Raw genomic sequence first — 16,724 nt, forward strand, 5'->3', positions numbered from 1 at the left:
GCAGTTCTGGGTAGCTCATGAGGTAGGCGCAAAGCCAACATAATGTGAAGGTAGGAACAAAATGAAGAGCAGGCCGTGTAGCCAAGCCGCCTAATAAACGAGGCACATTGAGGCAGCCTGAGAACAAATGCATAAATTAATCTGTAGAAGAGCCAGAAAGCCAAAACAAACAAAGAAGCTGCACTCAGGATAGAGGCATTCAAAGGGAACAGGCTGCAGGGAGAGAGCCAGAGAAATCCACCTCAGTCACATTGGACATGCCTCCAGGAAAAACGTAGGAAAAGGAGGAAACTTGTCAGCAAAAAACTGCAAGTGGTGGCTGCAATGGAGAAAGGCCATTTATGACCTGGGGACCATGCCAAGAGCCTCAGCAGCTCGGAAAAAAGCCTCACAAATCACAGAATGTGGCACAGCCACAGGAGGGAGTTAGAAGTGGCTGGAAGTTTGGGGCTTCCCTCAGGAAGGCAGGGGAGCAGCAGCCCCCCCAGGAGGCTGGAGGATTGCCAGCCCTCAGGGGCTGTCTGAGGCTCTGCACGGGGGCCATCACGTCACCAGGCTGCCTCGGGCTGAACAGCGGTGGCCCTGGCCCCCGGGAAGCGAGGGGGCATCCCTGAGAGCTTGGAGCACTCAGCACTGCTAAAGTACCGCACAAACAGTTGGGAATATGACCAAGACTGGAAGGCAAATGGATGAAAGTAAACTGCAAACAGATCTTCTAGGGATAAATCAAGCCCCCGGATCTAGCGGGATCCTCCGGAGCAGTGAGCTGCTTTTGGAGGAAGGCGATAATGATACCCAGCCAAGATGAAACCATGATGGGTGGGTGGAAATGCTGAAGATAAGGCCAGGCCAGCATGACCATCACATGACTCTCTCTTGCTGCAAAACAAGGTTTTCACACCCGCCTGCAGAAGGCTGTGAAAACGCAGCTCATCCTTAATCCAGCTGAACTTCCACAAAAGCCTTTACTAAGATCCTTTGGCAAATGCTCTTAGAGAACCAAGGCTGCCAAGGATGAAAGGAAAGGTCCTCTCATGCATTAATGACTTGCTTAATGGAGGGAAAACACACATCAAAGCAGCAAACAAGCTGGTTTGGGAGCAAGACACCTGCCCAGTAGGTCTGTGCTGACACCCACCCAGTGCATCCGTTGCAGAGATGGGCTGGGAAGAGGGCGGGGTTAGAGGGCAAGGTGGGGAAGTCTGATGATGGTTCAGGTTATTTCATCTAGCCAGACTGAAAGCTGATGTGCACAGCTGCATGTTGCTGACAGACCTGAAGCTCAACAGCAGATGAAACTTAGAACTGGCAAATGCAAGTAAAAAGGAGAGGTCCAAGAGACAGGCTATAAATTAGACATCAACATTCAGGAAAGTGACCCTGAAGTGCTTAGTGATAACATTCTGAAAACACCAGTGCTGTGCTTGAGAGCCACAGTGGAAACTAGGGGTGGTTTATACTACTTTGCAAATCTGTGCCGCTCCTGCTTCTCAGATCCTAACCACTCTGCTGGCACGAGCTGCCCTTTACAGCCTGCCTGGAATAGCACTGCTTCCATGGAAGACTGTTACTACCGGGTATGTGGACCTGCACAGGTGCTGGCACAGTCCCTGCAGAAGCTGGGGGCTTCTCTTTTATCTTGTGGTTTGGCCATTATTGACTCGGCCACTTCTTCAGGCAGTTCTGAGTGAGGAGCAGTGCAGCTTCTGGTTCATCCCTGCCTCCTTTGGGGGTCCTTCAGCCAGCATCACCCCACCCTGACAATTTGGTCCCATTGCTTTTCCATTTTGTCAGAGATGGTGCTGCTTCAGCCAGATCCTCTGCTACAGCCCTGCCCGCCTTTGGCTAGCGCAGCCCCACAGCCTTGCCCCCGGCTGGCCCTAGGGATGCTCTGCTGGACCCTTCTCCCCAGGGCAGTTGGGGAAAAAGTTGGTTTTAATTCCCAGCTTCCGTTCACAGGCCTCACCTTGCTTACAGTTTCAGCCTGCCAGGCCTGTGGGCCCTTGCCTTGCCTGCTCCGGCACTCATCACCCAACCAGGGAATAAGAATCCCCCTCATACCAAGGCAGCACTGGTGCCCACTGGCTGGGGCAATGCCCGTGCCGCTGTGGAGGGACGCCGGCCTCGTGCCCCCTGCCCTCACACCCCAGAGGGCCATTGCTCCTCATGCCCACCGCCCTGCCCTACTGCTGCCTGGCCCTGCCATCAGGCCAAGTACCAGGCCCTGGCAGACCCTCACCCCCCGCAGGGGCTCGGCACCGGGCCCTGGCAGACCCCTGACCCTCCCCCGGGAGGACCCTGGTGCCGGCGGGCGGGGGGTGGTGGGGGGAGCGTTGCCATGGCAACCCCGCCAGCAAGCGGCGGCCTTGGCGTGCGGGCAGGCGGGCGCGCGCCGAGCCGCGCCCCTCAGCGAGGTCGCGCGGGCCGCGACTTCTGCGCTTTAAAGAGCTCTGCACCGCGCCCTCCGCCCCGCCCCGTCGGGGCCGCGCCGCCGTTTCCATTGGCTGGTCGTAGGCAGGCAGCCGCGCCCTTTTCCCTCTGCGATTGGCTACCGGCCAGCCCGGCTACCTCCCTCTCGGTTCCCATTGGCTGCTTACCGAAGCCTCCAGCCTCGCCGTTTCCCCGCTCCCATTGGCTCGTCTTCCGCCGCAGGCCGCGCCCTAGCCGCGCTCTGACTGGCCACGGGCCTCCCGTCGTCGCGCCTTTCCACGCTCCGGTTGGCTGCCGCGGGCCGTCCCGCCCCGCCGCGCGAGCGAGCGAGCGAGCGCGCGCGCCGAGGCGGAGGCTGGCGCTGAGGTGAGGGGCTCGGGCCGCCCCCCATCGCCAGTGTCGGTGGCGGCGGCGGCATGGCGGCGGCGGCGGCCGGCGCTTTGGGCATGGGCCCCAGCCCCGCCGCAGGGCCCCCGGCGGTGGCCGGCGGGGCGGTGGCGGCGGCGATGGCGGTGGCCGGTCCCGGGCCGGTCCCGGTGCCTATGAACCTCTTTGCGACGTGGGAGATCGATCGTTCGGCTCCGAGCTGCGTGCCCAGGTGAGCCGCGCCGCCCGGGGGCCGCCCCGCGCCGCTGAGAGGGCCCGGCGGGGGTCGGGCCCGAGTGGGGCCGGGGATGTCGCGGGTGGCGGGGAGGGGGTCGATCCTCCGGGATCGGCGGCCCCGCAGCATCCCTGCCCCGCCGGGCCGGGCCGAGCCGAGCCTGGGGCCGCGGTCCCTCGGCGGCCGCTGGGCCTCGCTCGGTCGGGGGCTGGATGCCGCCCGGCGTGGCGGGGCAGCGGCAGCACCGGGGGCCGGCAGGGCTGGGTGTGCCGGCTCCGGGCCACGGCTGCCTTGACTCCATGTTGCGGCCTCTGGCTAGTGTCTACCGCGATGGCCGCGGAGGGGCTGGGCGCGGGGTGCGTTGTCGCGACCATGCTGGTGTCTCTTCACCCCCGAGGTGCGTGACGGCCTTACAGCCGGTCCTCGGGAGCCAGCGATGGCCGCCCGGCGTCCGTGTCGCCGCCTGTGTCACCTGTGCGCTCCAGGTGCGCAGCAAGCAGGTTTCACTGTGCCGCCAGCCGAGCTCACAGGTGTGCCTCTCTCCGGCAGAGCTGGAAGACAGGGCAATGCTGTAAACGTTGCTGCAGACTATGGTTAGGGGTGCGTCCAGGCTTGGTGTGCTTAATGGGGAGAATGTGAAGACCTGCCTTGGAGCCAGGAGGATGTGTTAATGAGCTAGGTGTCTTTTGGCCCGCTCATCAGGCATTGATTCAGGAGGTCTTCTCATGAGCGTTAAGGGGCAGATTCAGGAAGTCAGTCTGCACCCATGTGTCTTTGGGCTGGTGGAATGTTGTCTGTTCAAGTGCTGCACGAAAACTAGAGGTGTAAAATTCAAGAGGGGAAGAATAAATTGTTCATGTAGGGCAGGAGGACACCAGTCTTTGTGAAAGGGTGATGAGTTTGTAGGGAGAAATTCAGTGATTGAGTAGCAGGATGGGTCGGAGTAGAAATGTGCTGAAATACTCCAATCTAGAAGAGAAAGCCTGTGTGACTGCAGTGCCCCAGGAGGTCCTGGACTGAGCAGGCAGCAAATGGGAAGGAGTTTGCCCCATGTGTCTGTGTAAGCCAGCACACCTTTTGATGACACATGCTGAGGCTGTTGTGTGGAGCAGGAAGCAGTGATTGTTCTATAGCTTTGAAGTGGCTTAAGGTATTGTTATTTGTGGGTAGGTTACTCCCAACTTGGAATTTGAAGAGCCGGACAGAATTACCAGGTTGACTTCCTGCAGAAAGAAGTCGCACATTAGAGCACAGAACTTAGTGATGGTCAAGTGTGTGTATGTACATAGTCTTCACAAATGGAAATGCTGCAAGAGCTAGAGGGAGGAAGAACTGCTTTGGGCAAAGCAAAGACAGAATGACTGGGAATAGTGAGACCGAGTTTAGAAAGGGGTTAAATTGGTGGTGGGATGCCAGTGGGTGAGCAGAAATGGTATGTCATCAGTTTGAAAGTTGTCTGAATAACTGCTCTTTGGCCCAATGAATCCTGTGCTTTTTCACAAGGACGGTTTCCATTAGCATTGTGTAGATAGATGCCTGTTGTAATGCATGAGTTTCTTTGTGTGTTGATAGCCACGGGGGCCAACCAACACACTAGCTTCGAGGAAAATTCTGTAAAATTAATCTGAAATTTAATCTCTGGAATATCTTCACATGCAACATTTGTTAGGATGTGAAGAAGCTGATGGAAGCTGATTCTTCCTTTGAAGGCCATGGCGCTAACACAGTGTGCTGCTGTGCTTATAGAGTCAGCAGGTGTCTGGAGAAGTCCTGTTGGGCCACAGTGACCAGTGTGGGACCAATGCTTCTGTGTTCTCTAGTCTTCAGCTAGACCAAGCTTTCCTGAGTGAGTGGGTCAGAGGTGGCCAGGCACCTGTCACGCAGGTAATTTGTGTTCACTGAAACTAAAGGGAGATCAAGCCGCAAATCAGAGCTGGGTTAATGGTGTATCTGTGCACTGTGCTTACTTATTACTTGGGCATATTCTTCCTCTACTGATCTGCTTGTATAATGTTTTAGTCTTGACATTATGTTCTTCAAGGTAGAAACCGCTGTACTGTCCCAGTGCCCGACACAGGTGGTCTCTGGTCTTACTGTGCTTTGGGGGTGGTAGTGGTGGCGAAACAATATTCATTCAAGGGCAATAATCCTTCTCCCTTGGAACTCTCTCTTATGTGTGTGTAGTCTCAATTCTTCCAGACCTATGCATATCTAGGGGAAGGATAACGTTGTACTGATTTTAATGCTATAGAATGTGCTTTCTTTTTCTAGGCTCTTTATCGTAATTCTTTGCTGGCCCTGTGCTCCTTCTCAGGTGTTTCATTTTCTGAAAATATAGCTCCGACTGCTGCAGGAGCAGGACTGGGCTACATCAGCCTTGTGGGGTTGCTCTGTTTGGCTCTTGACGCAGGACAGTTGAGAGGTTGTGCCCAGGCCTTCAGGATTTCAGAGAAGCAGTCTGGCCCAGTAAAAATAGGCACTGTGAAGTGTAAGCACCAATGTAATGAGCAGTTCAGTAGAATGACAGTAAGACTTCTGGTGCCCTGTAGGAGGATCTTGGCTTTCTAAGATGAACTGTTGCCCATAATGGAAGTCTTACCTGCTGAATCAGGAATGCGTGACTGACCTAAGTCCACATTTACTTTTAGAAGTTGCCTTGCTGTCAGAATGGAGGTATCATCCCTCCTGCTGGGGTCTTTCTCTTTTCAGGGCCAAGTTGAGAAATCTATGAACTCTTGATGCCCTTCCAATGAACTGAGTAATCACAGCCTAGGCCCAGCTGCCTTTGGCTCAAGTGGCTCTCAGGGGAGGCAGAGCTGAATTTTCTGGGCAGCAGGCTATTATGCAGAGAGGCAGAAGGAAGTAAACACCTGGAAACCAAGAAAAATGCTCTTTGCATCTTCAGGTGGGCTACCTGCTGGGATAGGGATTATTGGCTTCCCATCATGATGCCTCAGAAGGAAAGCAAGCCTGGTTGATGCTGCAGGGTGTGAAGCATGCTTTTGCAAAATTAGTCAGTCAATCAGCCTTAACTTCAACTCATAGTTATCTTAGTAGAAGTCTTCATAGCAGTGTTCTGAGGTGGGTTTATTATCTTTATTGTGATACCATGCAAATAAGTACCCTTAAGTGTTGTAGCAGGTTTTCACTGTGTGGGGACTGCAAGAAATGAACTAGAGCTTTGCTGAAGTAAAATGTCTGTCCATGTCAAGGTAATGTCTTAACTGTATTGTCATTGTTTAGTATGCTGATCAGGCAGTATGTTTGGAAAAAATGTGTGAAAGGACTTTGTGCAAACATGCTTGGGGTCTTGTTCTTTCTAAGCAGTGGTATTTTTCAGCCTTTCTTAATAGGACTGCTCTTCCTTTTTTTTCCCCTTTAGTATCCAAGAGCTTATAAATGCAAGCTCTTAATTAGGAAACAAGATAAGATTGTGTGATTGTGTTCACTCTTACTCTTTTTCCTTGACACAGCTGTTGTGTTCAGTGTTACGTGGATGTTGTTTCAGTGATAAGTCATCACATTTCTAGTTGGAGGTGAAAGATACGAGTTGTGTTTTGCCTAATGCGTCAGTATTGTTGAGCTCAGGTTGCAAAGGTGGATTCTGCCTGTACAAATTATGCTGTGAATGGCACTGCAAGGATTCAAATACACTACGTTTCGTCCAGAGTACTTCGTATCTCGGTACGATGCACGAGCTCAAAAGCATTCCAAGTCTTGCTGCCACCCACACAGTGTGCTTGAACATACTGTCCTCTGCTTATGATAGTTAGAAAAGCATTGACTTAGGGAAATGCGTGTGGTTTGAGCTCACTTTGTGAAATTGTATATGTGTACCTTCAGGACATTGTGTTTCAGAAGGTGCTCTTTATTCTCTATCTCTAAAACTTCCAAATGTGTGCTTTGGAAAGTTACAACCTAATGTATTTCTTGCAGGGAGAGCCATTATTGCAAGTACAACTGGAAGTATCCCATGAGTGCCAACTACAGGGATCCTTTGAAGTGCCATGAGGTGAATGTTCTGACCTCTGCAACCCTCTTGTCCTGTTTGGGCAGATGGTATCTATTACATGACACCTCATGGAGAGTAGAGTAAGACTCCATTTGTGCAGCTGGTTGCATGCTTTCCTTTGCCTGAGGTCGGGAAAGCCTTGCGGTGAGTAGCGCGTGTCATACAGTGTGGAGGAACGTGCTCTCCTCTGGCACAGCTGCATTCAGCTGGGTTGGCAGCACCTCGCAGCCTCATGAAGTGGGCTGTGCTGTCAGCTATGGACTCCAGGGTCTGTTTTCTCTCTGCAAGGAGCATTGCCTATCTTTTCTACAACCCCTAAGAGTCTCCTTTCCTGAAGCTGATTAGATGATGAAGAGCCTCTGAACTGGGTGTTCCTTTAAGAAACACCTATTCCAGCTGGAATAACGTATATTTATTTATCTGCCTGAGATGTTCTTGAGTGGTTTTCTGGGTAAATCAGGCATTTTCATGCTAAACTTCCAACCTCAGCAAAATCTGCTCTGTTTGGGTAAGCTACAGAGTTGCACTTCTGGGAGTGTTAAATGATTCCAGATTGTTCCCTCAGAAGGTACTGTGATGCCGTGACAAACCTGAGTAGCTCCACTCCCGGAGCGCTTGGGAGAGGCCACAGTTTCTTGTAAGGAAACAGTCTCTTGTAACTGGTGATATTTGCCCTGTCTGAATGATGATTTCCTTTTAGTCCTAAATAGAAAACAAAATGTTCTAAACAGCCATTGGATTGCTTATTATTCTTAACATTGTGGGCTTGGCTACAAGCCTGCAACATGAGAAATCTGGTGTGTCTGTCCACTGTCTGTCACAGGAGCACTTCTGGGATTTCTTCTCTGGCAGTTATGTTTCCCTTCTGAGCATACGATAATTGAGTTGGTGTCTGTTATTCCTTCTTTCTGCTCATTAGTGGAACTTGGGACAAGTGTCCCCTACCAGTTTGATTGATGGGGGTGTGTGCTCCTTTCAGAATATTAATAGTGACTTTCCTGAAGGCTTAATTTTATTTGAAGTACCTGCCACGCTGCCTCCTTCCCTTGCTCTCCAGTGTTTCATTCATTAGTTAGGCTGGGTTAGCTCAGTTGTCTGATGGCTTATCAAAAAATGTTGCTTTGTCCTTATTGTGCTAGTACGCTATGAGTGCTCATTCTGCTTCCTCTGGCATGTTCATTTACTTGGGATTGATTGCTAACAGCCACGTAGTATGCATATCGTGCACCCTTCTCTGAGGTGGAGATCCCCTGACCTTTATCCTGTCGAGAATAAATTGCTGAGCACCGGTATCTTATGGGGTTCCCAGAGCAGATCCATTCTTTGATGAAATCTGTGCTGATGCTTTTGTGTAATTGTTTGCAACACGAAATGATTCTAGATTGAATGCCTGTCTCCAGTCAACTTCAGAAGTAGTTATTGCCAAAAAAGAGGCAGAGGTGAGAAACATACTGCATTTTATAGTATGCCAGATGAGCATCTGAGCAAGGCTGTTTCTGAATACCTTGTGTTCTTATCTGGTCCAAGCTTTCAGCATCCCAACTGATGAGGAAGTTGTGCTTTTGGTTTGGTTTGGTTTTTTTTATCTACATCAAAGCTGGTGGATACTATTTTGGGAAACAATAAGTGAGAATGTCTTAGTCCTCTGTGTGGGATGTGGCAACAGGAACCTGTGTCTGTCTCCAGAGAAGCAGACAGCTTAAGTGATACTGCTGCTGTAGTTAGAAGTCTCTTAGATGAAGCTTTGATGTTTCAATATACTCATTGCAGTGGACCCGAAGGAGCGATGCAGTATTTCACGTACCTTAACGCATTGCAACTGTGGTTCCAGAGACCACTCCCTGCTCTGCAGTGTGATTCAGCCTTTGTGGACATAGCTCAAAATTACACGGGCTTTTTCTGCAGGCCTGTTGCAATGCCATCTCCTTTATAATTTACTGCCCACTGTCATCTCTTGTGCTTTTTCTGCTTCTCCTGTCTCACATGGTCTAACCCAGTGAGGGATTCTGTTTAGTAAATAAGAACTCCTGTTGTATTTTGGCTGCTATTCTAGTTTTTCTAGGTTCTCCTTATTTTCCTACTCATGCCGATCTTTACACTTCTGTAAATCTTTCTTTATCACACTTCTTATTCTTCAGTGTGAGCGTATCTTAAGTAGCATGAGGTCCAAAGCCAGTGAGTGTGGAACCATTTTCTGGACAAAAATAATGGCCTGGTTCCCTGCCCAGCTGTGGTTTTTTAACTGTTTTTCTGTGCATGTGGTAACTAAATTCTCATCAGTATAGGCAGTTTGGGATAATGGCAGAGCTCATGTCTTTCGTTTCATTTTTCAAAACTGAAAAATACTAACAATGAGCTGTGGTGCTGTTACAATGGTAGCAGGGTTAGAATAACAGTAATTTGAAAAGGGTTCTGCTACTCTTTTTCTGTTCTTTAATACCTTTGCTCTACCAGGGGAGGAGATAATGTTTGCCCAAAGTCTCTCATGGATTCTTCTGCTGTCTGATTTTCAGTAACAGTTCAAGTAGTGTCTCTGAATCGGTATTGTTTAGATCAGGATTTTTTTTAGATTTACATTAATTATATATTTTTAGAAGAGCTCCCTTGTATTTATTCTGCATTTCCCCTGTGCTTCTTCAGCTGTCTTCTGGTAGTTCATTTATTTTCTACTTTATTGATACATATACATCCACTTTTTTCTCATTGCTCCTTTCCCTCAAAAGCCCTGCACATACCTGCTGGTAATTTAGGTACTGTTGTCACATTTTTTTCCTTGCTTCTTGACTTGCACACCTGTAATTGAGTAATCTTTAGTTCTGAATCTTAACTTTTCTCTTTTCCAAGTAGTTTGCTTTTTTTCTCAAAATTTAGAGACTATTCCTCATGAAGCTGCAGTGACCACATCTTGTTCTTGTATGGCTTGTATTTTCAGCTGGGCTGTGTTCTTGATGTGCTTGGGTTGTTTTTTAATGGCTTTTAGATTTTTTTCCACTTTTTTTCTTTTGTTAGACTTTCTGAATGTTCTTGTATGTGCATCCCTGAAATAGTGTCACATAAGTTGACATATCTTTCAGTCCTCTCATACCTTATGCTAGAGGCTGCCTGGTCCTTCCTTTCTTGCATGCTCCTTTGTCAGAAGCAGACTCCAGATGTCCATTTGGATTTCACAGCATACTGTATGTATGAATTATTTACTCATTTTTTCTTTGATGTTTGTAACGTCCCTTGAGTTTTCAAGCTTTTTCTCTGCCTATTATGTTCCTTAATTTCCCGTTGGAGAGAAGTATGACATTCCCTTTACTCTGCATTTACACTTTGTTCATCTCATCTGTGTATTGATGAAGTGTTCATACTTATTTGGGGGTAACTATCTGTTGCAATACTGTTTTGTGGAAGCATGGACAAGTCACTCTTATTTCTGGGACCTGCTGTACCCACAAGGATTTGAGCAGAGAACTGCATTGTATAGGCGCTGGTTATTAACAGCTTGCATTGCAAATGGATGAAAAGCCTACACACAAATTTACCAGTTTTGTTGAGAATCACTCTTTTGAGTGAAGAGAAGCTGTGCAACTCACCTCAGAATTAAAATATATTGTTTTAAAAGTAAAATTTTTTTCTTACAGTTATGAAGAAGCCTCAAAAATCGATACCCGTGCTGGTTTGATGCTGTCTCTTCCACAGGCCTGTATCACTGCTATTGTATCACTTCAGTCTCTGCCCTGAGCTCTCTTCCAGATGTATCTTACCATGGTACCGTGTTCCTGAGCCTGCAGGTAGTCAGATCTAAGGCCCTTGGCAGCTCAAGATAACAGCAAAGGAAACAGATGGGATGTTTGGTGTGTTTGCTGCTTCAGAGGTAGCAAGCTGTAATGAAACCTTAACTCTGCATTCATCATTGGTAGGAAAGTTGTTAGACTATGTGTTACAGAAGCTGCAGTGTGGCACATTCCCTTTTTGTCAGTGTGCATGGAGATCTCTACCAGGGTAGTCTGGACAGTGGAGGATGGCCTGTGTTTCAAGTCACCACAGCAGGGTTTGCCAGACAGGTGTCTACTGGCACTTGAACAAATGCCTGCAGCAGAGAACTGAAGAAAGTTGGTGTGGATCAGTGAACTAACCTTGACCTCATTTCACTGCTTTTCCTGACCTGGCTGCATTGGCATATCTCCAGCGGACTTGGAGGTGTACCCCAGCAAGCTCTGCCGGGTGATGAATTTCAGGATGTGGCCTGTCCTGCATTCCTATTAGCACTTTCAAACTTGGTTGAAAGGTATTTGTCACTGTGTCTGAAGCACTTGTTCTTTTCCTCCTGTAGACAAGGCTGCAAGTGGTTTTTTTTGTAATCGCTACCTGCTTCTTTGTGGTGGTTAATTCATTAACATATTTTATTTTAGCCTGGAGACAGTGAGGGAGCTGTTTAGCAACAGGTATGGTGGCAGACTGCTAGTGCTGTGGCTCTGTGGAGGTGTGATGCACTTACACCTTGCCATGCCATTGACTGCTGCTCTTGGCTAAGCTGGCAGTGCAGCACCTTTTATTAAAGCAGCCTTGCATCTGGGGACACCTGGTGCAGCAATTCTGCACATGCGGACAGAAAAGTTCAAAATCTGTTATGTTTGTGAAAAAAAATTTCTGTGGCATTAGCCACACTAATGCTGATGCCTAGTTTCAACATGGCTAAAATGAGAGAAGATCCATGTGCTGCTGCAGACTTCCACTTTTCTTCTGTCTGCCCCGAGGTTGCTTTTGGGCAGACCCCAAGCAAACAGCTGGAAGTTCAAACACAGTGATCTTAAGTAAAGCAATGACCAGTTAAAGATGTGATGTTTCCCAAGTAACATACCCTTCTGTTGTTTATAAAAAATAATTTTTAAATGTTTGCTGCAGCATGTAGCCTTACCACTGACCTGTGGATTGTTCAGTAAGCTCTTGCTAACATTTCTAGGGAGGCTGTTATGCGGCAGTAACAAATTCGGTCACATGGTTTTTGTTAAACAAGTAACTTGTTTGAAAATACAGCAGAAAGATGACCTTGTGGCGTGGACACTGAAGTGAGACTTGGATTCAGATCCAGGGTCTGAAGTTGCTTGCTCTTCTTGTAGTTCAAATAACCCTTTCTCAGCCTGAAGCCATAGCTATGACTCGGATTCCTGTTCTCCCCACTTTGTTCACAGCTGCTTGTTTCCGTGATGCAGTGTTGCTGTTTCCTTGTGTGTGCTGGGTCGACTGTATAGTTGTATGGTAAAGCAGAAGTGATCTTGAGGTGGCAGGGGTGCTTCCAAAATCAATGTCCTGCAACACATTGCCAGTACTCATAAAGGAAGAAATTTGTCCTTCTTGGGGAAAAAAAGAGAGCCTTGCAAGACTATCCATCACACTCTGGTGTGTTTCCCTGAGCTGGAAAGATGAAACTGAAGCTAGAGAGAATGGCTGGGGATTCTTCCCTGTCTTCCACAGACTGGAGAGCAGGGCTGGGAAGCCTGAGGGTGCTCAGAAAGGGGCAGCTTGGAGAGAAGCCATCTGAGTGCCAGATCACCAGCAGAGGTTTCCTTGCTGTCTAACCAGGATGCTGCCGGCTGGGATTTCCCTGAACAGGCTCAGAGGACCATGGGAACTAGTGGAGTCTGGAGAAGGGTTTGGGGAGCAGCATGTGGAAATCAGTTGGGATTTTTTGGACTTTCTGCTGAGGTTTTAAGGGCTCTTCATGCTGAGGAAAGACATTGCTCCTGGTAGTGGCAATTAATATCTGCATAGCTCGCAGGAGAGAGGCTAATGGCTGTGTGACTGACTGGCATGCTGTGTGTGCTGGGGCAGGCTGTCTGGGCAGATACTAATGCTCCCTCACGAGATGCTTCTTGACAATGCGCTTATTATCTGGAAATCAGCTTGTGTGACAGGAGGCGCCAAGAGGCTATGGCGGTGTCTCATGTCCTGTTGCGGTAGATGCTGCATGATGTGCTATGATGAAATGCTGCCTATTCTGTGGGGGTTTTACTCCATGCTTGGGATAGAGATGGGTGAGAGGCAAGTGGAGGTGAAGTGATTCATCCAACAGTTAAAAGTGGCAGAGACGGATTAGGTCTCACTTCTCTGCCTGGAACCAGATCTTAACTCTAAATTGCTTCCTTTTGTAAAAGCAGTGAAGTCTCACTGTAGCAGAGCCTGGGGATGTGGTTATATCACTACAACTCTCCTGTGCACGTGGTGGGGCAGCAGTTGTTTTGTATGGTTTGACCTCAATATTTTCCCTTTTGTTTCCCCCCCCCCCCCAATGTTTGGGCATTGTGAATAACACAGCAAATGAGTTGTAGCCTCACACAGGAAAGGGATTACAAAATGCCTGTCCAGCTCTCTCAACTTCTGATCAATTTGCCTGATCTTGTCCTGACTTACCAAGGGCAACTGCCTCAAAGAACTGTGTTTCACAGAAATCAGTGGTTAGAGTGAGGTTGGAGGTCCTATTAGATACCCTGTGATGGAGAACTTGGCTCTCTTCCAACTCCATCTTTGCAGGTTGATGTGCCTGGGTGCATTGTGGAAGTAACTCTCAGCCATCCTCAGGGTTTGCTGTCTTTTTCCAGTGGAGTTGTATTTAGAGTCAGGAGGGGAAAAAAAGGAAAGAAGGCAGCCTGGAAAGAGCCTATATAAGTGTGGGAAAGGGGGTGGGAGGGAATGGTGCATTTTCAGGGTAAGCTATTTCATGACTAGCAGCAGTAGTTTAAGCGACATTTGAGTGGTGATCTTTCCAGTGATGCATCCGTGTGGGTATTTAATGCAAAAGGGTGCGGAGTGATGGGGAGAATGGTTTCCAGGAGCCTGTTTCATTCATTGTTTGTGCCACAAGGTGCACTTGCTCCTTACATACATAGGTACATGTGCTTTTAAACCAGTGAGGTGAGAAGCCTCAGCTGTGAGTAGGAGGCAAAATTAACAACTCTAAACACCCCTTGTAAGCAACTGAAAGAGGAAAGGTTTAACAGCCCCCCTGCTCCTGCCCCCCACCTTCCAACTTCTGCCTACACAGAGCCTAGCCAAGAGGAGGGAAAGGAAATCTCTTAACCTTATTACTGTTTGTGACTACAGTAAGCAATCCAGTTACTGCCATCCTTTAATCCTGACACTGCTGGGCCCCAATTAGAACAGAGAAGTCTTGGTTTCATACCCTTGCAGGCAGGGTTGTGGTGTCTGTGAAGGAAATGAGCAAACCTTTCTGCTCCCTGACCGTTGCCTGAAGAAACTGTGATGACACTTCACACTGCCACTTGGAGTTTGTCCAAGGAGTGTGAGAACAGTTGGCCCCAATATTTGAGTCCTGTCTGTCCGTTCAGGTAAGGAGTGACTGCCTGGCTGCCACTGAGTTCTCCAGCCTCTCTTTTTAAGTGACCTTGGCACTTTCTTCGTAGATCTAATGTCTTTTGGGGGAAGTTTCAGGCTTGTAGCAGATCCCAGTACTTCCTTTCTCTTGAGAAGAGGAATCTTGGAAATCATGTTCCAAAGACCACTTCTACCACTGTGGCCATGGTTGTTTGTTCTCTGGGTAGCTAGCAGAGCTGTGAGGTATGTGGGAAACTGGGCCATAGACTGTGGTAGCTTGCCCAAAGAACACCGTTCCCCTGGTAGCCAGAGGAATGGTGTTCTTTGGGCAAGATGCAGAAAAGCAAAATGGTTTGTGATGGGGTAGCAGAAGTGGTTAACATCCCAGCTGAGCGCTGCTGTGAACAGAAGGCAGAGCAGTTAGTTATTGGCCCCTAGAAGATCTTCTATTCTCTTCTGAAAAATGATAAGGCACTTGTGTTGTGTCCAGTCCTGACTGTAGTGGAAAACACTCCTGTTGACATGAATATGACTAGGTTTTGAATCCCAACTGACAAAACATTAATAACTCTGCTTAATTACAACCTGTTTTTTTCTAATACTCTGAGCGTAAATGATTTTTCAAGGAGAGCTGGCTGTGAGATGTCAGAGGTCTCTTTGGGAAGAAGGCAAAACTTAAGTAGATCAAGGTTTAAAATCCAGGGTAGCTTTGTCTGAGAGAAGCTCCATGGTCTCTGCCTTCAGAGTAGATGTGATTTCAAGCCAAACAAACTTTCTGTTGAGGTTAGAAGTATTCAGTGTAGATCTCTTCCAGGGTGGTTACAGCCTCAGCTGTCCAGATGAGGACAGTTCTACAGAGCGTCTTCCTTGTGATACCTGATGGCACAGCACTCTGAAGGAGGTTATGAAAAGGACGTGTAGAGTTGTGTGTTATTTTGCCAATGCTAGTCATATTTGATTTTATAAGTTGAACATGTGAGGTTTCAGAATTCAATTCCTGTTATCCAGAACAAACATTTGCTGCTGACAGCCCTCTAGAAGGATCCCGGAGTTGTCATCAATGCAGGTGAATTGATACCTGATACGGTTTCTCTGTCTGAACAGTAGGACAGAGAGCAAGATGAGGGACTTTCTCAGAAGCAGCAGCAGCAGGTAGAACAACAAATGCTAAAAAAAGGAATCTTCTTTAAAGGCAAAAAAAAACCCCAAAACAAAAGATAGGTTGGTGACAATGCGAGGTTTTTCTAGAAGTACCTTTTCAGTGTCCTGGCTCTTGGTTCCTGACTAACTATGCAAAATGAAGCGACTGAAGGGGAAATAACTTACTGCTTTCTAGGGTTGAGAGAGAATATCAGATGCCTGAAAGGAGATTTTTGAACAACTTCATCTTCTTTTATATTGCAATAGAAAATCTTTTCTTCCCACAAAATAGGTGATGTATGTTCTGTAGAAGATCTATTGCTCTTTGGGTATGTAACTGAAACATGTGCGCATATTTCCACACCCCACCCCACCCCCCCCAAAAATATGGACGCACTGCAAAAGACCTTTGAATGTGAGCTGTGGTGATGTGACTGTTAGTCCTTCCTGCTTCTCCTTGTACCTGTGGACTCTTTTTGGAGGCCCAGCTCTGTGTGCTAGCTTCTATACCTGTAGGATGCTCGTGGGGTTTCAAGTGACACTTGCTGCTTCTCAATGATACCTTGTGATGAAAGGTGGTGATGGAGAGTATTTGAAATGCTAACTTTGAAGCTCACATCTGTGCAGAATGCTTGGATTCACCAGCAAGCTTGTCCTGGACATCACACCTGCACTGTGCTCTGCCTGTTGCATATCATCCTCCTTCTCTTGAGACAGAGGTTCTCAGCCTTTAAATCTATGTAAGCAAACAAGTTGCTAGCTGGCCCTGGCCACATCTCTAGTGCAGGTCTAGAGAGAGGGGGCAAAAATAGAGGAGAGCTTGTGTTCTATCCCATTGAACCCAAAGCCACTTTAGTATGACTAAAGCCCGGTAGGAACACAAGCCTATGGTGTTTGCTTAGGATCTCTCCGGTTGCCACAGTTCTCAAGGCTTTCTCTGTTCCCTACAACATGCAGATTATATAAAGGACAGGTGATGCTGTGTGAGAGCCAGCCATGCCTTGCACTTGCTTTTTCTTCCCTTTATATTTTCAGGTTTTGTGCTACCTTGAGATTTTCCATATTTCAGCTGTGGTACAAATATTTGGAAGGATTAAGCCTTGGTGTTTAGGATTAGATAAAAGGGATGCTGAGGGACGGAGTCTGTATTATGCCTAGTGACCTTGTTCTTGTGCTTGGACAGCCTGCATTGTTTGGAAGGAGAAGCAGCTCCTGAACAAACTG

General features: G+C 48.1%; 1 protein-coding gene across 2 annotated transcripts in view; it reads left to right on the top strand.

Annotated features, from left to right (window-relative positions):
• Window positions 1-2,774: 2,774 nt before the first annotated feature.
• LOC119156087 (phosphofurin acidic cluster sorting protein 1-like) overlaps window positions 2,775-16,724 on the top strand; it is a 69,585-nt gene continuing 55,635 nt past the window's right edge. The window contains exon 1 of one of the 2 annotated variants that reach the window (XM_037405459.1): window positions 2,775-3,028. In XM_037405459.1, coding sequence (XP_037261356.1) covers window positions 2,847-3,028 — 182 coding nt within the window. In that variant the 5' untranslated portion in view covers window positions 2,775-2,846. The remainder of the gene's footprint in view (window positions 3,029-16,724) is intronic. The other variant, XM_037405458.1, reaches the window with a different exon arrangement.

The sequence above is a fragment of the Falco rusticolus genome, chromosome 12 (assembly GCF_015220075.1).
Source record: "Falco rusticolus isolate bFalRus1 chromosome 12, bFalRus1.pri, whole genome shotgun sequence".
Lineage (NCBI taxonomy): Eukaryota > Metazoa > Chordata > Aves > Falconiformes > Falconidae > Falco > Falco rusticolus.